This window comes from Polypterus senegalus, chromosome 11, assembly GCF_016835505.1.
Source record: "Polypterus senegalus isolate Bchr_013 chromosome 11, ASM1683550v1, whole genome shotgun sequence".
Lineage (NCBI taxonomy): Eukaryota > Metazoa > Chordata > Cladistia > Polypteriformes > Polypteridae > Polypterus > Polypterus senegalus.
Window position 1 is genome coordinate 9,903,055 of NC_053164.1, and position 24,197 is coordinate 9,927,251.

The 24,197-nt window shown below is 43.2% G+C and overlaps 1 protein-coding gene across 1 annotated transcript in view; it reads right to left on the reverse strand.

Moving 5' to 3' along the window:
• Positions 1–24,197, reverse strand: part of prkd2 (protein kinase D2) — a 187,628-nt gene that overhangs the window by 14,189 nt on the left and 149,242 nt on the right. Inside the window, exons 11-14 of the mRNA XM_039768040.1 lie at positions 23,441–23,493; positions 20,766–20,838; positions 9,408–9,514; positions 5,552–5,713 (exon numbers count right to left, since the gene is read on the reverse strand). Coding sequence (XP_039623974.1) covers positions 5,552–5,713; positions 9,408–9,514; positions 20,766–20,838; positions 23,441–23,493 — 395 coding nt within the window. The remainder of the gene's footprint in view (positions 1–5,551; positions 5,714–9,407; positions 9,515–20,765; positions 20,839–23,440; positions 23,494–24,197) is intronic.

Sequence of the window (24,197 nt, forward strand, 5' to 3'; positions counted from 1 at the left end):
GCCACTCTCTTGGATTAGCGCAACCATGATATTTAGCATGATGAGAGAAGTCGCAAAATCAACCAGAATGTTCAAGCAAATTGTAGAAAAAAACCCGATCTAAATCTGTTAAGTACTGAAAAGCGGACAGACATTCAGACCGACAGAGTTAGATTTTATACATATATACAGTACATACACATACAGACATACATACATATACACATACATACACATATACAGTATATATATACATACAGTGAACTGGGACACACCCCTGTGTGGCAGAAGTACTGGCTGTGCACCCGGAAGCCGTCCGGGTGTCTCCTGTCTTCTCCCCCCAAGCACTTCCGCCACACCTAGGCGCCGCCTGGCGGTGGCCACGGGCCCCTACAGGGTTGGGCTTTCAAGCCCTCTACCCATGGCAGCCGATACAACCAGGGCAATCGCCCCCTTGCGGTCTGGAGGAGGCACAAGCCCTCCTCTGGTCCTCCTGGGCGAGCCCGGCCGGGGACCACAATACATATATACACATACATATACACATACACACATACATACATATGTACATATACAAACATACATGCACATACACACATACATATATACACATACACACATATATACATATATATATATATATACCTATACATATATACACATACACACATATATACCTATACATATATACACATATACATATTGTGGAGCCGACCCGGACACAGACAGGCGGACATGTTGTTTGTCACCACCACACATTTTATTATTAACAATATTTACAGATATGGTCACTCAGACCCAGTCCAAAATCAGTGCACAAACCCCAACACACAGTCCTGGCCACAAATGCCTTTCTTCGGGCAGCCTCCACTCTCCTCTCTTGCCTCGTCCTCCTTCCACCCAACTCTAGCCCTGAATGAAGGGAGGCGGCCCCTTTTATAACAGCCCCGGATGAGCTCCAGGTGTTCCGAACACTCCCCCGTTGGCCACGCCCCAGCATGGTGGAAGTGCCGGCTGTTCTCCCAGCAGCTCTCCGGGTGTCCTCCTAAATCTTCCCCCCAGCACTTCCGGGTGTGGCAGAAGTGCTGAGGTAACAGGTCCCCAAGGCATTGGGGTGCCTCCTGGCGGTGACCACGGGCCCCTACAGGGTGGGGCTTCCATGCCCTCAACCCGTGACCCCCAAAGCAACCAGGAAGGCGGTCCCCACATGATCCAGGGTGGGCGCAGACCCACATCCGGTCCCTCATGGCGTCACGGCCGGGTCGTGGCCCCTGGCATCCCTGACAATATATACATGTACTGTATATACATATACACATATATGATATATACAGTCGACCCTTGACATACGACCGGCCTGACATGCGAACAACTTGATTTACAACCCAAATTTTTGTTTTGATTTACGACCAACGTCTTGCGTTACGACCCGAATGCTGTCACGTGTATCCGCTTGTGCGCATTAAAACAAACAGCCGAGAGCGTTCGTAAGCGTCAGTCGGAGCTCAGATACGTGTGTTTGTTCATGTAATTTCAGTCAGTGCAGTGATTTATCTATATATATAATTCACTAAGACCATGGCAAGCAAGACGCATAATTGCTAAGGAAGGAAGAGAAGGTAACGAAGGTAAAGAAGGCGATTGTTAAGGGATGTTAGCTAGCGGGCTGGCGCGGCACATGATGGTGTCATCAGGCTGAGTCAGCACCGGCTTGCTTTGGAGCAGTTCACAACACGGCCAGCTTTGAACTGAGTGCTCGACTACTGTCATTATTAACTTGAGAAACAGCGATCACAATCGAAACGAAGAAGTAAATATGAGAGTGGCGTTTGTGTGACTGATCTCGCTAATATGTACAGCATGTCGAAATCCATCATCTCGAAAATTTGACAAAGAAAAGATTTGCATACGGAGGCTCCTTCCAAACAATGACCACCTTCCATTTCATTCTCCTCCTCCTCCTCCCTTACTGCAAGCTAAAGATGTTAACTTAAACAGTGAGTACAGTATGAAATTGTTGTTTCTGGTAGGCTAGGCACTTTTTATAACTTTTTAGTTAGCACATTAGAAAAATTATTGGTATTTTTGGTAAATTATGCACATTATACAACCCTTTTTGATTATGAAAAGGTTAAGTAAGTGTTGCTGTGGGAGGTTCGGAGCGCATTATGGGTATTTACATTATTTCTTATGGGAAAAATAGTCTTGACTTACAACCAACTTGAGTTACAACCATCCCTCGCGACGAATTGAGTTTGTAAGTCAAGGGTCCACTATACATATATATATTTATATATATATATATATATACACACATATATTGTGGCGGGCAGCTGGAACGCCCCTGCTGCATATGATCCGGGGGAGCCACCATGGGCAACTCAATACCTCCCCCTGGACGCTTGGTGGCAGCCTCCCTGGCCGGTGGTGATGCCTCAACCTCCTGCAGGGCTCCATGGGAGATGGAGTCCTCAACAGCCCGGTTAGGAGCTGTGGTGGCCGCCAGGAGGTGCTGCATGGATTCCACAGCCCAGCTGGACAATTTTTCAGCCCCACCCAGAAGTGAAATTGGAACCAGGTGGTCAAGCACCTGGAACACTTCCAGGTGGGCTATAAAAGGGGCCACCCACCACCACTCAGGGGCCAGAATCGGGAGGAAGAGGACAAGGTTGCCTGGGAGGAGTTGTGGTGCCAGCAAAAGGGTTGCGTTGTGTGATCTAAGTGCTTTTGGGACTGTGTTGTGACTTTATGGGGAAGACGTGCCCTCCAGCTGAAGATAATAAAAGACTTCTTGTGTTTTGACATGTGCTTCTGTGTCAGTCTGCGCCGGGTCAGGCGCTATATAGCACCTTTATCACAATATATACATACACACACACACCAAGGGGTTCTGCCCTCTGCTCACTTCACTCGCCAACCCCCAGGTGGGCTCTATGCGCTTGCCACTTCGCGGCTCTGCCACTCACGTATAGGGAAGCGGATGTACAGTTTAAACAGAGGCAATTGGTACATATGCATAATAGAACTAACTATTTTACATTACTGCGAGTAATTAACCATATTAAAAAAAATAGTAAAACGTAATAAATTGAAAGAAAATTATGTTTCATGTTGCATAAGAGGTATTTGTTGTTGATGTTATACATTTTCGTTCTGTTTGGCTTTGAAATTAACACTTTCCATCAATATCTCTTTGAATTTTGATTCTGTGTTTAGACTTTCATCGCAATGTATAACTGCAAGTGAGTGAATTTCGTTTCTTTCTCTCTAATATATAAACTGACTTTTTCAATTGTTTGTCCCTGTGATTTGTTAATTGTCATAGCAAAAGCTATTATAACGGGAAACTGTAAACGTTTAAATACAAATGGCATATCAAGATCTTCCAAACCCAGACATTTCCACCACTATGCTTTTCAGCTGGTATGAGGGTCTTCATGTGGAATGTTGTTTTCAGTTTTCACCAATCATATCATCTACATAGAACCCACTAGGAATTCTTCATTGTTCCAGAGAGTGCTTCAGAATAATGTCTGTCCATCTGCCAGATGATTTATGCCCAACCAAAAGTGGACCTGGCAGCATGACAATGATCCATACCACACCAGTAAATCCACCAAGGAAAGGCAGAAAACAAAGAAAGAAATGAAACGTTCTGGAAAGGCCGAGTCAAAGCCTGGGCTTCAGATGGTGCTGGGTTTGGGCTGGGGGGGACTGTAAAAGGCTGGAAACATAAGACACCCCCTTAAACATCACCCAGCTGAAAGAATTCTACATGGAGGAGTGGGAACAACTGCCAGCCAGTTAATGTCAAGAGACTGCAAGACAGTTCTAAGACATGCTAACCTGAGGGGGCAATGCCCACTATTAGAGCCAAGGTGGACTTATTTTTTGCCACAGGCAGAAATGGCAAGTCTGATTGTTTTTTGTTGATTAATTTATTGCAGAATCAAATGTAATCCCCCCCCAAAAGAACATCACTTTTATTTAAAGACCTTGACTTGATATGTCCCATGTTAAAGTTGAATAAATATTTCATGGGAGTGCTTACTTTTTCACAAGAAATGTTCAGATGTTCATGCTGTGAATATTGGTGTGTTTCTATATTGTAATAATGCAACAAATAAGGCGGCCGTTGTTTGAACCATTCCAGAGAGACCCTAAGGGTCTTGTCTAGGGTAGTATTGGCAGTGGAGTTCATTTACAAACTAATTCTGCTTAACTGCCCAGTAGCATATTAGTTTGCGCTTTTGCCCAATAGCTCCATGGAATTGGATTCACTTTTTGACCCGGCATTTTCTGCATGAAACTCTTTGCCAACTCAAAGAATTCTTTGTTAAACACCTGACTTATCTAACTGTGCCCAACCAATGACTGGCATCCCACTTTGGTCTGTCCCAATGCTCTCCAGGTAGGTGCCAGCTGCCCATAACCATGTTGTATAAAAGCAGGGTCGGAATATTGATGGGTGAACTGCTTAGTTTCTCCAGATTTAAAACCATCAGCTCCTTAAAGGATGCCACACAACTGAAGTTCACCCTGACTCTGAAGGACAATGGTGGATACCCGTTCCTCCAACTTTCCTTCCAGTCTCCCAACACAACACTTTGTTGAAGTATTGTGGCCTCTAAGAGGTGTCTGAGGACCCCAAATCCCTCTAGAGCGGGCGCTTACCCTGTGGTCTGAATGTGGATCCCAATGCCCCCAGTGCAGTGATGGGGACACTGTGCTGTAAAAATGGCACCGTCCTTGGGATGAGATGTAAAATTGGGATACCGACTCTCTGTGGTCATTATCCTTTGAAAAGAGTAGGAAGTATCCTGATGTTCTGGGCCAGATTGCCCACCACAGCCTTATTCATTCTGGGCCCCTAATCATCCACACACAGCAGTCTCTAATTGAGTAACTAAAAGCTAATGTTTTATGAGCATACTGATGCAAAATGGCTGCCTTCACATCATCCAGGTGGATGTTACACATTAGTGGTGGATAAACAGGCTCCACACTCACTATGTAAAGCACTTTGAGTAGTGAGAAATATGCTATATACTGTAAATGTAAAGAATTATTACTATATGGGTGCATTGGCCCAAAAATGCTGCCTCCCTTGCATATTGGGGAAGCACATGATCCTGAAGGCTGCCACCCCTCTCTGTCCATTTTATAGTCCTGGCCAGGAAAGAGAATGCCATCCATCCCGGCAGGGATATCAATCCAGTGTCACCTTGAATTACAGTCTATTGACATAAATGCCCAACACACACCTGGCATTACATTGGCACACTACTTCCAATCGACACAAAGACCTTCATTCTTTAATGCAGGCATCTGTCCATTACAACAGAGAGAAAACAGAATGTGATGGGGTGATAGTGGGGCAAGGGTATGAAGGGAGAGTTTGTGATAAACAATTAAAAACAAATTCAGTTTTTAATCCATCCAGTAAGTCAGTGTCTGCAGGGCGCTGGTTAGGGCAAACATGAAAGAGAACTGCTTTGTATGCCCAGGCAGACCTCAGCACTGTCTGCTAAAATGTACCAAACAAAGCCTCACATTTCCAGTTGGCATTTACCTGGGTGATGAGGAACTTGGTGAGTCGCTCGGGCAGCCGGCCTTTCTCACTGGACAGGATCATTTCCAGCATGTCCCCATGCAGTTTCTCCATGACCACAAACACCTTCTCTGGAGTTTCAAACATGCATTCCAGATTGACAATCCCAGGGTGTCGTAGACTCTGAAGATAGAAAAAGAAAAATAAACCACTTGCCGTTCCCCTTGCTATTAAATGATAAGGTGCTGCTGTACCCAGTGCTGGAGAACACAAGCAGTTTTCTCCATCACCTCATTCTGGCTTGTTATAAAGACCCCGTCACGCCTCCCCATATTCTCTGTAGCTCTTTAAGTCCACATTTATGTTTCACATTCAACCAGTTGATGCTGCCTACAGAGCAAAACAACATTCCAGCAGACTCTGTCGCCCTCTTGTGGCAATATCTTACATAGCATGAATGAAGCACAGCACACAGTCCAAGACCCAGTCCAGCAGACTCTGTCGCCCTCTTGTGCCTGTGTTTTCTATAGCGTGGATAAAGGACAGACTCTCTTTGGACTCTACATTTTTTCCCCTTCTTTAAACATGAGATTTAGCTTTTTTTTTTTGGATATCTTCATCCTCTAATCTTCAGTATTCTGGTTCGGCCTAGATATATGTAACTCAACAATCTGGCGTATTACAATCAATTTGTCTAGACATTTTGAACCCAAAGCACTTCAGGCATACCAGCTGGACTTCTACATGAGAAGCACCTCCATAACATGATGCTGATATCACCAGGTTTCACTGCAGGGATGGCATTGGTGGTGGTGATAAGCAGTGCCAGGTCTTCGCCAGACATACGGCTTGGAATTCTGTCAAATGAATAGGAGAGAGTTTCCCCCCACCCACAATTACAGCAGCCCAGGTGAGCAGAGAGCTGAGGAGACTTCGTGCCAGCAAAGCAGTGAGTCCAGATGGAGTATCGCCACAACTGCTGAAGGCCTGTGCGCTGGAGCTGGGCAGTCCTCTACAGCACATCTTCAACCTGAGCCTGGAACAGGGCAGAGTCCCGAGGCTTTGGAAAACATCTTGTATCACCCTAGTCTGAAAGGTATCACGTCCTAGTGAGCTGAATGACTTACGGCCTGTCGCTCTGACGTCACATGTGATGAAGAACATGGAGCGGCTGCTGCTTCACCACCTGAGGCCACAGGTCCACCACGCCATCAACCCCCTGCAGTTCGCATACCAGGAGAAGGTGGGAGCGGAGGATGCCATCATCTATATGCTACACCGATCCCTCTGCCACCTGGACATTGGCATAAGAATTATGTTTCTGGACTTCTCTAGTGCCTTCAACACCATCCAACCTCTGCTCCTTAGGGACAAGCTGACAGAGATGGCTGTAGATTCATACCTGGTGGCATGGATGGTGGACTATCTTACAGACAGACCTCAATATGTGCGTCTCGGGAACTGCAGGTCTGACATTTTGGTCAGCAGCACAGGAGCGCCGCAGGGGACTGGACTTTCTACGGTCCTGTTCAGCCAACATACATCGGACTTCCAATGCAACTCGGAGAATGCAAAAAAAAAGTTCACTGATGACACTGCTATGGTGGGCTGCATCAGGAGTGGGCAGGAGGAGGAGTATATGAACCAAATCAAGGACTTTGTTAAATCAAATCACCTACACCTGAACACCAGAAAAACCATGGAGCTGGTGGTGGATTTTAGAAGGCCCAGGCCCCTCAAGGACCCCCGTGATCATCGGAGGTGACTGTGCAGAAGGTGCAGACCTATAAATACCTGGGAGTGCAGCTGGATGATAAATTGGACTGGACTGCCAATACTGATGATCTGTGCAAGAGAGGACAGAGCCGCCTATACTTCATTAGAAGGCTGGCATCCTTCAACATCTGCAATAAGATGCTGCAGATGTTCAACCAGACGGTTGTGACGAGCGCCCTCTTCTACGCGGTGGTTTGCTGGGGAGGCAGCATAAAGAAGAGGGACGCCTCACACCTGGACAAACTGGTGAGGAAGGCAGGCTCTATTGTAGGCATGGAGCTGGACAGTTTGACATCCGTGGCAGAGCGACGGGCACTAAGCAGACTCCTGTCAATCATGGAGAATCCACTGCATCCACTGAACAGGATCATCTCCAGACAGAGGAGCAGCTTCAGAGACAGACTACTGTCACCGTCCTGCTCCACTGACAGACTGAGGAGACCCCACACTATGAGACTTTTCAATTCCACCCGGGGGAGTAAACATTAACATTATACAAAGTTATTGTCTGTTATACCTGCATTGTTATCACTCTTTAATTTAATATTGTTCTTTATCAGTATGCTGCTGCTGGAGTATGGGAATTTGCACTTGGGATTAATAAAGTATCTATCTATCTATCTATCTATCTATCTATCATATAGTGCCTTTCTATCTATCTATCTATTATATAGTGTCTTTCACATATCTATCTATCTATTATATAGTGCCTTTCACATATCTATCTATCTATCTATCTATTATATAGTGCCTTTCTATCTATCTATCTATCTATTATATAGTGCCTTTCTATCTATCTATCTATCTATTATATAGTGCCTTTCACATATCTACCTATCTATCTATCAAATGTCAATTTGTGTCTCACCAAACCAGATGAAAGTACACATACAATTGAGGACAAATAATCTGTGGGAGTTTAAATCTTACAAAGATGGTCCTCCAAAAACAATCTTCTGTTTACTTTAGAGGTGTTAACAAAGGTCCAGTAGTAATTTTCAAACAGACAACTTGTGTAATATATGGGGACCGTTATCAAAGCATGCTGAGCTAATGTCACATTTACATGACATCTAGCCTTCGGGTATGCCTGACTTGCTGACCGATCTCATCACCAGACCATGTCAGTTCACACGACTGAATATCCCTGGACATGTCAAATTAGGCGACTGTGGACTGAGTTTCCAGCACAACTGTGCTCACCCCTTTTTCTGACAGTTATTAATGTGTTGCCTGACAGAGCCGGTGCTGTACTAAGGGTTGTCAGGTATGGCAAGTTCAGCTGCCATCTTAGACTTTTATTTTCTAACCCTAATTCTCCATTCTGTCATAGTACACAAAACATGAGACATCAATCAGACAAATTTCTCTTCTGTTTGTCCCAAACTCCTATTCAATGCATTCTGTGGATACTAATTTAGAAGAAACATTCATTGGCTTTCAGCTCTTATGCAAAAGAGCCCACCCTAAGACTAAAGACAAAATCAAACCTGTTGTGTGGACCGATCGGCAAAACTGGCAAAACTATCAATTAAAAATTAAACCTACAACACGACAAAGAGGGCAAAAAGTGAAGGAGTCTTTTCATACACAGGAAAAAGAAAGAAGAGTACCTTTCATACAAATCATGTCCCAAAACATTTCCTTCCACATTTGCTGCATTCTTGTTTGGTGAAAGGCGCTATATACCAAAATGGCTGACTGATTAAGCCTAAATGATTTTGCACTCGGCACACAAGCACAGAATTTAAGGCTCCCACAGAGGCAGCAATGGGATCTGAGGCTATAGCTCGTCTATGATTAAGCCTAGCAGTCGGCGTGATCATTTAAAGAAGGGGTCTTTAAGTTAGGGGGCTTGGGATGCAGATTTATTTATTTTTTTCCCCAATAAAACCTACAGCCACCAATATCCCTCCAGAATTAAAAGGATGACTTAAATGGATCAAAAGAATCTCTCAAGTACCCCTGCACTGGTGAGGGTCCTAATCCAGCGCTACCTTTATTAGTGTCAAACAACATTCACGGGACAATCTGAGGTCCAAAACACAGAATGTAACTCCCCCAGTAACCACACGCCATGCTCCACTCACTCCATGGGTACCTGCAAGATGGCCACTTCATTCCTCAGCTGGCTCTCCTGCTTGGTTGGGAATCTCAGCTTATCAATGACTTTGACTGCAACGTCTCTTCCTGTTTTTCGATGTTTTCCTGAGAGTGGGGACAGAAAGAGACACCACGTAAGTCATCCAGTAATCAACATTGGGAAAAATCGAATTAAGTACCGTGACTTTCGATGTTGGATATAAAGATCTGCAGAAATTGACATTGACTTGACAATATTCTGGACATAGTTAATTCGTCATTAGATACGGGGGTCATTCCAGACTGTCTTAAAGACTGCTGTAGTTAAACCCATGCTCAAGAAAAATAATCTTGACCCCTCGGCTCTTGAAAATTTTAGACCCATCTCCAACCTGCCCTTCTTAAGTAAAATTCTAGAGAAGGCAGTCATTTTGCAATTAAATGACCACCTCAATAAACCTGCTATTCTTGATAAATTTTAGTCGGGTTTCAGAACAAATCACAGCACAGAAACTGCACTCGTTAAAGTAGTCAATGACTTGCGGGTGAATGCAGACAGAGGCCATGAGTGCTGCATTTGACACCATTGATCACAATATTCTTAGAAATCGCCTTAGTCAATGGGTGGGTCTCTCTGGCAGTGTCTTAAATTGGTTTGAATCCTACCTGGCAGGGAGAAAATTCTTTGTTAGTTGTGGCAATTATACTTCAAAGACACAGGATATTCTATATGGTGTTCCACAAGGCTCTATCCTGGGTCCGCTGCTCTTCTCAATCTACATGCTTCTGTTAGGTCAGATTATCTCGGGGCACAACGTGAGCTACCACAGCTATGCTGATGACACACAGCTGTACTTATCAATAGCACCTGATGACCCCGACTCTCTTGATTCACTAACACAATGTCTGAGTGGTATCTCAGAATGGATGAATAGTAACTTTCTCAAACTAAATAAAGAGAAAACTGAAATTTTAGTAATTGGCAATAATGGATTCAATGAGGTTATCAGAAATAAACTTGATGCACTAGGATTAAAAGTTAAGACGGAAGTAAAAAATTTAGGGGTAACCGTTGACTGTAATCTGAATTTTAAATCGCATATTCATCAGATCACTAGGACAGTATTTGTTCACTTAAGAAACATAACAAGTTGATGTGTTATATTATTTAAAATTGGAAAAAATCAAATACTCAGTTAGAGGATCTGTGCAGACTTTTTTCAAAACATGGCAGGATCTAATCAGTAATATTTTGAAATGATTTTATAAAGCACAGAGAATTTGTTGATTTAGGTATTTTTAAAAGCCTTAAATTTTACACCGTTTGGCTTGCTCTCTCTCTCAAGGGTGGGGATCGATCTGTTCTTAGCATAATTTTTTTTTGTAAAACTTGATTGCTATGTATTGATTGTAATAAAATTAATAAATAAAAAAAAAAAAAAAAAAAAAAAAAAAAGAAACATAACAAGTTAGACCTCTTATATCACTGAAAGAAGCTGAGAAATTAGTTCACGCGTTTGTTTTCAGTCGACTAGATTACTGTAACGCACTCCTCTCAGGACTACCCAAAAAAGACAGAAATCACTTGCAACGAGTGCAGAATGCAGCTGCTAGGATCCTAACTGGGAAAAGAAAATCCGAACACATTTCTCCAGTTTTAATGTCACTACACTGGTTACCTGTGTCATTCAGGATTGACTTTAAAATTCTGCTTATGGTTTATAAAGCCTTAAATAATCTCGCTCCATCTTATATATCGGAATGTCTGACACCTTATATTCCAAATCGTAACCTCAGATCCTCAAATGAGTGTCTCCTTAGAATTCCAAGAACAAAACTTAAAAGAAGTGGTGAGGCGGCCTTCTGCTGTTATGCACCTAAAATCTGGAATAGCTGACTGATAGGAATTCGCCAGGCTGATACGGTAGAGCACTTTAAAACACTGCTGAAAACACATTACTTTAACATGGCCTTCTCATAACTTCACTTTAACTTAATTCTGATACTCTGTATGTTCAATTCATCATAATAACTATTCATAGTGGCTCTAAAATCCGTACTGACCCCAACTCTCTCTTCTGTTTCTTTTTCCGGTTTCTTTGTGGTGCCGACCTGCGCCACCACCACCTACTCAAAGCATCAGGATGCACCAAAATTGATGGACTGAAAGCCAGAAGTCTACGTGACCATCATCATCATCAGGTCCTTCCATGAAAACGCTAAATACAAAGAGGACTGTTTGACTTATGTTAGGTAGATTGCCCAGAGGGGACTGGGGGGTCTCGTGGTCTGGAACTCCTACAGATTTTATTTTTTCTCCAGCCTTTGGAGTTTTTTTTTGTTTTTTCTGTCCACCCTGGCCATCGGACCTTACTCTTATTCTATGTTAATTAATGTTGACTTATGTTTATTTTTTATTGTGTCTTCTATTTTTCTATTCATTTTGTAAAGCACTTTGAACTACATTTTTATTGTATGAATATGTGCTATATAAATAAATGTTGATTGATTGATTGAAAGATTGAGAAAGCTCATCATCCAAATTCCAGACATGCGCACAAATTCTACTCTAATGTCCCGTAAGTAGAGTGGACTGCAACACCGTCGTCACCAAGGGGACGACTGCACCCTCCACCAGACGTCCGGTCTCCTCATCACTCACTAGTGCTGGTGGCACAGCACACAACTTCAACTTGGTGACCACCGCAAACTCAAGACACTGCAACTGCTGGATCTTACAGACACACGAGTAGGAGTCACAGGGGATGACCAGTGACAATGCCACGTGAAAGTCTTCATCTCCCTCTGACACATTACATCCTGGAATTCAAATGGATTTTTTGGGGGGTTAGTGCCATTTGATTTACACAACATGCCTACCACTTTGAATGTGCAAAATATTTTTGATTGTGACACAAACAATAATTAAGACAAAGAAGCACAAATCCTGAGTGTAGGTATTCACTCACCACCCCCATTACTTTGCAGAGCCCCCTTTTGCTGCAATTCCAGCTGCAAGTCTCTATTAGCTTGGCACATCTCGCCACTGGGATTGTCGTCCATTCATCAAGGCAGATCTGCTCCAACTCCAGCCATCTTACAACACAATTTATTTTTGTATAGCCAAAAATCACATAAGGAGGGCCGTAGTGGGCTTTAACAGGTTGTGCATTTTGATAGCCCCCCAGTCTTGACACTCTAAGAAGACAAGGAAAAACTCCCCCCATCCAAAAAAAAAAAAAATGGAAGAAACCTTTGGAAAGGCAGCTCAAAGAGAGACCCCTTTTCCAGGTAGGTTGGGCGTGCAGTGGGTGTCAAAGAGAAGGGGGTCAATACAATACAATACAGAGAACAATAGAAATATTACAAGTACAGAGCAGAATTCAACAGGAGATGATATCACATAAAAGGATTTGGATTTGTTCAGAGTCCTGGAGATGTCGGCCATCAAGCTGCCTCGCCCTATTGGCCATTTCACAGCTGAGTCAGCACTGGGCCAGCCAATCCAATGAAAGAATTCCTGCGATCCTCCTTTAGAGATGACTTTACTTTAGGCAGGCAACAATCTTCAAGTCATGCCACAGATTTTCCATTCTACTGAGGTCTGGGCTTTGACTCGGACATTCCAATGTTTCCAGTGTCGCTTTAGAAGGATGTCTGGGGGCATTTCGTTGTCCTGCTGAAAGGTGAGCCTTTGCCCCAGTCTCAAATCTCTGGCAGACTCAAATAGGTTTTCTTCAAGAATTGCCCTGTATTTAGTGCCATCCGTCGTTCCTTCAATCCTGACCAGTTTCCCTGTCCGCACCGCATGATGCATTACGGTGGGAATGGTGATCTCAGGGTGATGGGAAGTATTGGGTTTGTGCCACACATGGTGTTTCCCATGGTGGTCAAAACCTTCACTTTTAGTCTCACGTGTCTCAGGGAACCTTTTTCCATGTGTTTGGGGAATCCGCCACATGCTGTTGGGCAAACTCCAGATGTGTATTCTTATTTTTTATCTTTAAGCAATGGCATTTTTTCTGGCTAATCTTCCATAAAGTCTCACTCTGTGGAGTGTACAGCTTAAAGAGGTCCTTATGGACAGATACCCCCACCTCAGGGCTGTGGATCTTTGCAGCTCCTTCATTGTTCTGAACAAATCCAAATCCTATTATGCGATATCATCCACTGTTAAATTCTGCTTTGTACTTGTAATATTTCTATTATATTGTATTGAGGATTCCTTGTGTTCTGTTCTGTGCATTGTATTGTATTGACCCCCTTTTATTTGACACCCACTGCACTCCCAACCTCCCTGGAAACAGGGCCGGATTAAGACGAAATTCGGCCTGATGCTGCAGCACAAAAAAGGCCTATTTTTTCTCGCCATTGGTGCCTCTGCATTCGAAACTCACCGTACATGCGCACTCAGACCGACCAAGGAGCGACACAACCCGCCAGCCTTTATTGAACATGAATAATAATAACGAGGTAGTATCGTAACAACTCAAACTATGTAACTTCAACATTCAATAGGAATTGTCTGAAACCTAACAATGAAATACACAATATTTTGCAATTCTCTTACGAAACAGAGTAAGAAAAAATGAATTTGCAGAGACATCGGGTCAAAGTGACTCAGTTCAGGCTCTTGAGGGTAAAAATTTGTCCACGATTTAAATTTCATAATAGACCAGAATCTTGTCGAGGATTTTAAAAATTCTAAACATCCATGCCAGGCCTGCGGGTCGACTTTTAGTTTTACCTTTACAGATAACCATTTAAATAGCCATCGATTTTTAATGTACGACTAACTTTCAAGGTGAAAAATTTACTTTGCAGCTAAATTACTAAGTAAACTGTTTAACGTAAAATTAATAGCATTAACTTGAAATCTTTGGTTAACAATCAACACAACGACGTTATAGTTACGTCACAGTGCAAAGAACAATAGTAACTGTATAATAAATAACGCTGTGTCTAGGCGTCCGAAAGTCGGACCCCAAAATTCATTCTAAGAATTATTTTGAGGTTAATATAACAAAGGAAAACTGTTCAGCTTCTGGAAAATTCTCGTCTGTTTTCATCTGGGCCTATTTCAGAAATGGGCCTAATGCTGCCGCATCAATAGCACCCACCATAAAACGGACCCGCCTGGAAAGGGGTCTCTCTTTCAACTGCCTTTCCCAAGGTTTCTTCCATTCTTGGGGTGGAATTTTTCCTTGTCTTCTTAGAGAGTCAAGACTGGGGGGCTGTCAAAAGGGCCTGTTAAAGCCCATTGCGGCCCTCCTTGTGTGATTTTGTGCTACACAAAAATGAATTGTATTGTATTGTGTTGTTCTGCTTGGTGTCTTGTTGCACTTCTGATAAATGCCCTCCTTGCTCGGTCTGTAAAGTGGACGACCATCTCTTGTTCAGGTACGTAGTGGTGACATATTCTTTTACACTTTGTTGTAATGGATTTAATGGGATTTAATGGGAAGTTGGGGATTTTTTTTTTATAACCCAACCCTGATCTCTACTTCTCCACAACTTTGTCTCTGACCTGTTTGGAGTGCTCCATGAACTTCATGTTACTTGCATGGTGGTTTTTCAAAGTCAGGTGGCCTCAGAACAGGTTTATTTATACTGACATCATGTGACGGACCCTAATCAACTAATCATGTGACTTGTGAAGTTAATTGGCTGAACCAGATCTTATTTAGGTATATATATATATATATATATATATATATATATATATATATATATATATATATATATATATATATATAGTGTCATAGATTCCCAGGGATATGTCCCCACCGGGACACCGGAAGAAGCAGGGGACCAGAAATGGGACAATATTTTCCCTGGAGACTGCCAGGGGGTGCCAGGACATGCTTGGGACCTTGGATGACAGCACTTCCGCCACACCAGTAAGTGCAGCCACAAGAAAATCCAAGGTCCCCCGGAGTGCTTCCTCCACACCAGGAGCCTATCCGGGTCATTATAAAAGGGCCCACCTCCCTGAAGAAGCTGAGCTGGAGTTGGGAGGAAGGAGACAAAGCCTGTGAGGAGGACAGAGGAGGTCACTGTATAGAGAAGAGAAGAGAAAGAGAGAGATAAACTGTTGGTATTGTGGACTTAATAAAAGTGTGCATTTTGGACAATCTGGTGTCTGTCTGAGTCTGGGGGCATGCTTTTCACTATATATATATGTATATATATATAGTAGGAGAAAGTGCATCCTGGCCAGGGAGGAGCATGGATTATAACCTGGATGGGAGGCCCAAAAGAGGCAATGGACATATTGGCTCAATGGGTGGAAAGATAACTCTGTGCCCAGTCGGTACAAAATAATGGAACTTGGCAATGGTTCCATTCCCCATGTGCTAGGTGACAGTGGTCCTTGTATTAGCACCCAGTTGGGCCACCTGCAGGGCTGCTAAGGAAGTGGAGTCTGGAAGTGCATCCCTGTAGGGGTCCCTTGGGATCGGTAGAGGGTGCTGTCAGGGGAAGACCACACTACTTTGTCTATGGCCTGGAAGTGCTTCCTAGAGGAGAAGGAATGGCACTGGAAGCATTTCTGTGTCTGGCATAAAAGGAAGCCCACTACCACACATGGACGAGTCAGGGTTGGGAGGTAGCAGGCAACACTTGGTGGAGGTAGAGAAGGAGAGAGAACTGTTAGTTTATTGGTCATTTATTGCCTAATTGTATCCAGACCAAACTGTAAAATGCTTCAACTATTACACCACTTAAAGTCTCAAACACACTTGAATGTCACACCATGAGAGCATTTCACTTATTATAATGTACTTCTTAAGGTCTTTGCTGCCATCTACTGGGCAATATTGACAATGCCAGACTTTTAATTTTTTTGGATATGGTTGGGTAGATGCAAGAAGTTAAGACAGCCTGAATGAAAAGTTCACAACTGTTGCTTTCTTTCATTATTAATGTTAAAGCTCAGGATGTTACAGCTCTGTAACACGCTGAGATTTTAGTAAATATTATCTGCTACCTGTAGATAATACCTGAGCCTGGAACAAGGGAGAGTCCCGAGGCTTTGAAAAACATCTTGCATCACCCCAGTCCCAAAGGTATCACTTCCTAGTGAGCTGAATGACTTCCGGCCTATCGCTCTGATGTCATATGTGATGAAGAACATGGAGTGGCTGCTGCTTCACCACCTGAGACCACAGGTCTGCCATGCCCTCGACCCTCTGCAGTTCACATACCAGGAGAAGGTGGGAGCAGAGGATGCCATCATCTACATGTTACATTGATCCCTCTCCCACCTGGACAGAGGCAGTGGTGCAGTAAGAATTACGTTTCTGGACTTCTCTAGAGCCTTCAACACCATCCAACCTCTGCTCCTTAGGGACAAGCTGACAGAGATGGCTGTAGATTCACACCTGGTGCCATGGATGGTGGACAATCTTACAGACAGACCTCAGTATGTGCGTCTCGGGAACTGCAGGTCTGACATTGTGGTCAGCAGCACAGGAGCGCCGCAGGGACTTTCTCCGGTCCTGTTCAGCCAACATACATCAGACTTCCAATACGACTCGGAGTCCTGCCACGTGCAAAAGTTCGCTGACGACACTGCTATCGTGGGCTGCATCAGGAGTGGACAGGAGGAGTATAGGAACCTAATCAAGGACTTTGTTAAATGGTGCGACTCAAACCACCTACAACTGAACACCAGCAAAACCAAGGAGCTGGTGGTGGATTTTAGGAGGACCAGGCCCCTCATGGACCCCGTGATCATCAGAGGTGACTGTGCAGAGGGTGCAGACATATAAATAACTGGGAGTGCAGCTGGATGATAAATTGGACTGGACTGCCAATACTGATGCTCTGTGCAAGAGAGGACAGAGCCGACTATACTTCATTAGAAGGCTGGCGTCCTTCAACATCTGCAATAAGATGCTGCAGATGTTCTATCAGACGGTTGTGGTGAGCTGTGGTCTGCTGGGGAGGCAGCATAAAGAAGAGGGACGCCTCACGCCTGGACAAACTGGTGAGGAAGGCAGGCTGTATTGTAGGCACGGAGCTGGACAGTTTGACATCCGTGGCAGAGCGACGGGCGCTGAGCAGACTCCTGTCAATCATGGAGAATCCACTGAACAGGATCATCTCCAGACAGAAGAGCAGCTTCAGAGACAGACTGCTGTCACCGTCCTGCTGCACTGACAGACTGAGGAGACCCCACACTATGTGACTCTTCAATTCCAGCTGGGGGGGGTAAACGTTAACATTATACAAAGTTATTGTCTGTTTTTACCTGCGTGTTTATCACTCTTTAATTTAATATTGTTTTTTATCAGTATGTTGCTGCTGGAGTATGGGAATTTCCCCTTGGTATTAATAAAGTATCTATCTATCTATCTATCTATATTATATAGTGCTTTCTATCTATCTATCTAGACAGACAGACAAACAGGTGTTGCATTGCTTTGAGGAATGTCATATCAAATGGCATTTAAAGAGACATATGCATTTCATTTGTCATTCCAACAGATGGTGCATCACAAACATTAACACTTGTCACACACGTGCACATGGGAGGCAGCTAAAGGGCTTGAGTATGGGCAGTTCCGAGACATACCGGGATGTCACAGAGTGCACTGACTCCTTTTCGCCCTTGCCTGTAGACCATTCACGGGGGATTCCACCTGGTCCTCTTGACATCACTTCCGGGACCAAGCCAATGGAAGGAGACCTTGCCGGCTCCAGCCCCTGTGATGCCATGTCCGGGCTCGCACCAATGGCAGAAGACCATCATGAGCCCGACCCATTTGAGTCCACCTTCTCCCTATTCCCTCAGTTCTGTTTTGGACTCGGTTTTGTGTACATCAGTGCTGTATCTATTGAAGCAACTTTGCAGCCAGGAAACCAAATTATACGGGTGGCTGCCCCAAACCTTTATATGACTTTGTCTTGAGTGTGTGACACACTGTTTTTACTAAACTCAGAACAAATGGCATATAACAGAGACATATGCATTGCATGGTGCACTGCAAATGTTAACATCGAGATATACGTTGATTAATTAGGTTTCAGCCCATCTTAAATGGATACCACAGCTGGAATAAAGGATAGGTGTCTGTGTAACTGTTTGTTTGCCCACCTGGTTGTTGTGTCGCTGTCATTCTAAAATATGGTGCATCAAAAACATTTTTAGTAATAAAATGCAATGCATTTGTACTTCCAACAGATGGTGCATAACAAACATTAACACTGCTTTCACAAATCCCATACCAAATGGCACATAACAGAGACATACAGTGGGATGCAAAAATTTGGGCACCCTTGTTAATAGTCATTATTTTCCTGTATAAATCGTTGGTTGTTACGATAAATAATGTCAGTTAAATATATCATATAGGAGACACACACAGTGATATTTGAGAAGTGAAATGAAGTTTATTGGATTTACAGAAAGTGTGCAATAATTGTTCAAACAAAATCAGGCAGGTGCATAAATTTGGGCACCGTTGTCATTTTATTGATTCCCAAACTTTTCGAACTAATTATTGGAACTCAATTGGCTTGGTAAGCTCAGTGACCCCTGACCTACATACACAGGTGAATCCGAGTATTTAAGGGGGTCAATTGTAAGTTTTCCCTCCTCCTTTAATTTTCTCTGAAGAGTTGCAACACGGGGGTCACAAAACAACTCTCAAATAACCTGAAGACAAAGATTGTTCACCATCATGGTTTAGGGGAAGGATACAGAAAGCTGTCCCAGAGATTGAAGCTGTCAGTTTCCACAGTTAGGAACATATTGAGGAAATGGAAGACCACAGGCTCAGTTCAAGTTAAGGCTCAAAGTGGCAGACCAAGAAAGATTTCGGATAGACAGAAGCGACGAATGGTGAGAACAGTCAGAGTCAACCCACAGACCAGCACCAAAGACCTACAACATCATCTTGCAGCAGATGGAGTCACTGTGCATCGTTCAACCATTCGCGACTTTACACAAGGAGATGCTGTATGCGAGAGTGATGCAGAGGAAGCACAAACAGAGCCGCTTGAGGTCTGCTCAAGCACATTTGGACAAGCCAGCTTCATTTTGGAATAAGGTGCTGTGGACTGATGAAACTAAAATGAGTTATTTGGGCATAACAAGGGCGTTATGCATGGAGGAAAAAGAACACAGCATTCCAAGAAAAACACCTGCTACCTACAGTAAAATATGGTGGTGGTTCCATCATGCTGTGGGGCTGTGTGGCCAGTGCAGGGACTGGGAATCTTGTCAAAGTTGAGGGACGCATGGATTCCACTCAGTATCAGCAGATTCTGGAGACCAATGTCCAGGAATCAGTGACAAAGCTGAAGCTGCGCCGGGGCTGGACCTTTCAACAAGACAACGACCCGAAACACTGCTCAAAATCCACTAAGGCATTCATGCAGAGGAACAAGTACAACGTTCTGGAATGGCCATCTCAGTCCCCAGACCTGAATATAACTGAAAATCTGTGGTGTGAGTTAAAGAGAGCTGTCCATGCTTGGAAGCCATCAAACCTGAATGAACTAGAGATGTTTTGTAAAGAGGAATGGTCCAAAATACCTTCAACCACAATCCAGACTCTCATTGGAACCTACAGGAAGCGTTTAGAGGCTGTAATTTCTGCAAAAGGCGGATCTACTAAATATTGATTTCATTTCTTTTTTGTGGTGCCCAAATTTATGCACCTGCCTGATTTTGTTTGAACAATTATTGCACACTTTCTGTAAATCCAATAAACTTCATTTCACTTCTCAAATATCACTGTGTGTGTCTCCTATATGATATATTTCACTGATATTTTTTATCGTAACAACCAACGATTTATACAGGAAAATAATGACTATTAACAACGGTTGCCCAAACTTTTGCATCCCACTGTATGTATTGTATGGTGAAGAGGAAATGTTAACATGGAGGTCCACGTTGATTACTTAGATTTCAACCCGACCTAGACAGGTAGCACAGCTAGACCAGCACATATGCATTGCATTTTGGTGCTTTTAACATACAGTATTGCAGTTCACTTTGGCGCGGATAGTCTTCCATCCTAACCAGGAGTCAAGAAACCAAAGAATCAAATGCTAAATCACACACCCAAGTCGGTGTGATCCTCTGTGCCAACTTACAAGTGGTGTCACAAAATATGATTTCTGGGAACCGCTTCATAAGCAACGGTACAACATGCCATGGCAAGAGAATTCCAAGATAGCCACGCTAAGGAAACCCAAAATATAACGTTAATAGAATTTTGCACTGTTCCAAAAACAGTATGTAAAGAAAAACAGCAACTGATTCTGAATCTCTGATGTCCAAAACCATTTGACAACTAAATTTATACTAAAGATATGAAGAACTTTTGAACGTACGCAAAGATGACGACAGAGAGTGACTCACCTCCATAAACCACACCAAACTGGCCCGAACCCAGCTGCTCGTCTGCAAATATCTGGTAGACGGTCCCAATATCCTAGTGAGGAAACAAAGAAAGAAGGAAACATTAGGGTCCAATAAGAAGCTCACCTTGTCTGGAGGCTCTGGTCATTTCACATATGGTAACTTCTGGAAAATGTGGACCTTTAAGGAGAAAAAAAGTGAAATAGCACAACCGTAGTGTTGTATGACAAAGGACACGACAATCGAATAGAGGAACATAACCACAGAAATCTTACTCCACATTCTCACCTGCAGGGGATACTGCTGGCTGGTAAAAAACGTTCCATAAAAGTCGTAACTTCAAAAAAACAATGTCATTAGGAATATGTGAGCAAATGCATGAACAGTAAATGAACAGCCTGAAATTCCTCCGGTGGCACCCTCTAGCTCTTTTTGGACTTCCCAAACCAACAGACTTCATGGATTGGCAGCACCACATCCTCCACACTGGCCATCAATACTGTCACTCCACCGGGTTGTGTGCTGAGACCTCCTGCTACGACTCTGTGTGTCCAGACGCTGCTCTGCTCAATCATTTAAATCTGGTGGTGACGCCGCCATCATCTCCCTGATCACCAACAATGATGAGTCGGCTAACAGAGAAGAGGACCTGCTATCATGAATTACGTTATTTAAAATATTATTTGGGTGTATGGGTATGTAAAGATACCTTTCTACATGCATTTTAAGGGGAGGTTCTGGGCGAGGATTCTAATTCTGAAGATAGTTTTCTGAATTATTGATTATTTTTTGTGGCGTGTAATATCATCACCATTGTGGCTTTTTACGGACGGCGCGATTTGTGTCTCCCATCATTAGGGGCGTTTTGTCAAAGGTCATGACCTCCTGATTACGATGTGACGGGTTAAAAGATCATCTTTTGGAACACTTCCTCGTCCCAATTTGCAGATACAAAAATCTTTTTGTTGAATGGACAGCGCCCTTCATAAACTTTGGGACAAAGGTACATTTGTCCTTGATCTCCCCCTTTGCTCCAGAGTTTAAAACTACAAAATCAAACAATTCAGACATCGTGATTAAAGTGCATACTGCAGGCTTTCATTTAAGGGGATTTGCAGACATTTCAGTCTCAAAACACTTTTTCTACACGGCCCCCCATTTCAGGGCACCATAATGTTTGGACACAGCAATGGCCGGTCTGTTAAAGCCGTTGTCATATTTAGGACTTTGTCGCATATCCCAGCATGCAAGGACTGCTTGAAGTCTGCCATTCATAGACATCACCAGGTGCTGAAGGTCTTCTATGGTGATGCTCTGCCAAGCCTCTCATGCAACCATCTTCAGCTCCTCTTTGTTTCGGGGGGCTTGTCCCCTTACGTTTTCTCTTCAGCATATGGAAGGCCTGATCAGTTGGATTTAAATCAGGCGACTGGCTTGGCCATTCAAGAATTTTCCATTTTTTAGCTTTGATAAACTCCTGTGTTGCCTCAGCAGTCTGTTTAGCTCATTATCTTGTTGGAAGATGAAGTGTCGTCCAGTGAGTTTGGGGGCCTTTACTGGAACTTGAGCAGATGAGATGTTTCTACACACCTCAGAATTCATTGTGTGCCTGTCATCAGCAATTCCATTATCTATGAAAAGAAGTGTGCCAGGACCTATGGCAGCCATACATGCCCAAGCCATAACACCCCCACCACCATGTTTAACAGATGAGAAGATCTGCTTTGGATCTCAGGCAGTTTCTTTTGGTCTCCACACTTTGTTGCTTCCATCAGTCTGATCAGGTCCATCTTTGTCTCATCTGCCCACAAGACATTTTCCCAGAATTCCGCAGGCTCGCTGAAGTCCTTTTTCACAAACTGAAATCTGGTCATCCTGTCTCTGTGGTGTTCATCTTGCAGTGCGTCCTCTGTGTTTCTGTTCATGAAGTCTTCTGCTGATAGTCATCTCTGACACGTCCACATTGGCACCCTGAAGACTGTGTGATCTGTCAGACAGTCTTTTGAGGCTTTTTCTTGACCATAGTGAGGATTTTTCTGTCATTGGCAGTGGAGGTCTTCCTTGGCCTACCAGTCCCTTTGTGATTACTGAGCACACCAGTCTGTTCTTTCTTCTTCACGATATTCCAGTCACCCTAAGGTTTTACCAATGTCACTAATGGTTTTATTCTTGTTTTTCAGCCTCATAATGGCTTCTTTCTCTTTCATTGGTACAGCTCTTGCCCTCATGTTGAACAATGGCAACTACAGACTCCAAAGGGTAGAAGCAAGCTGAGGTTTCTTATAAAGCAATGAAACACACAGGAGGAATTACAAACTCCTGTGACGCCAATTGTCACAAACATCATGGTGTCCTGAAATGGGGGAACTGTGTAGAAAAAGTGCTGTGTGACCAAAATGTCTGCAAATCCCCTTGAATGAAAATCTGTAGTGTGCACTTAATTCCCATCTGAATTGTTTGTTTAAAACTGTGCAGCAGAGGGGGAAAACCAGGGAAAATTGTGTCTTTGTCCCAAACAGGAGGGCACTGTGTATACAACCAAAAATCTTCAAAAATAATAAGGAGGGATCAACAATAAGTACTGAGTCACAACCAGTCTGGAGAAGTCACTGGAAAGCGAGAGGGAACGTGTGGATCAAATGAGTGCAGTGAGGAAAAGAGGAATGTCAACTCACCACATTCTCCTGGATCTGGCTGTTGGACACCGAAATGCTCACTGATGCCTGTCCTGCAGTGCAAAAACACCATAATGAATATTTAAAAAGCACAGGAACAAGGGACAGTTGAAAAACACTATGAGACAGGTAAGGATGAAAGGTAATTATAGTAGGAAAGACTGACGTGGAAGGTCATTAAGACAGATATCAAAGGTGCTACATAATTAATACACAGGTTATGTGAAAGGCACTATGTGATAGACAGATAGATAGATAGATAGATAGATAGATAGATAGATAGATAGATAGATAGATAGATAGATAGATAGATAGATGATAGATAGAGCATTGCTTTGAGGAATCCCATATCAAATGGCATTTAAAGAGACATATACATTTCATTTGTCATTCCAACAGATGGTGCATCACAAATAGTAAGACTGTTTTATGAATCCCATACCAAAAGTCATATAACAGAGACATAGATTGGGAAAACTAGAAGAGTATGTAAAGGTTTGATTTTCCAAATTGGGCCAACACCCCAGGTCAGCATCAGCTATAGTACAATTGTGTATGTGTGTGTGCGTGTGTGTGTGTGTGTGTGTATACAGTGTACGATCAAATAGTATATAGACAGATGTGAAAAAAACTATATAATAGATAAACAAAGAGATAGATGTAAAAAGGCACTATATAATAGGTAGGTTTAGGTAGATAGATAGATAGATAGATAGATAGATAGATAGATAGATAGATAGATAGATAGATAGATAGA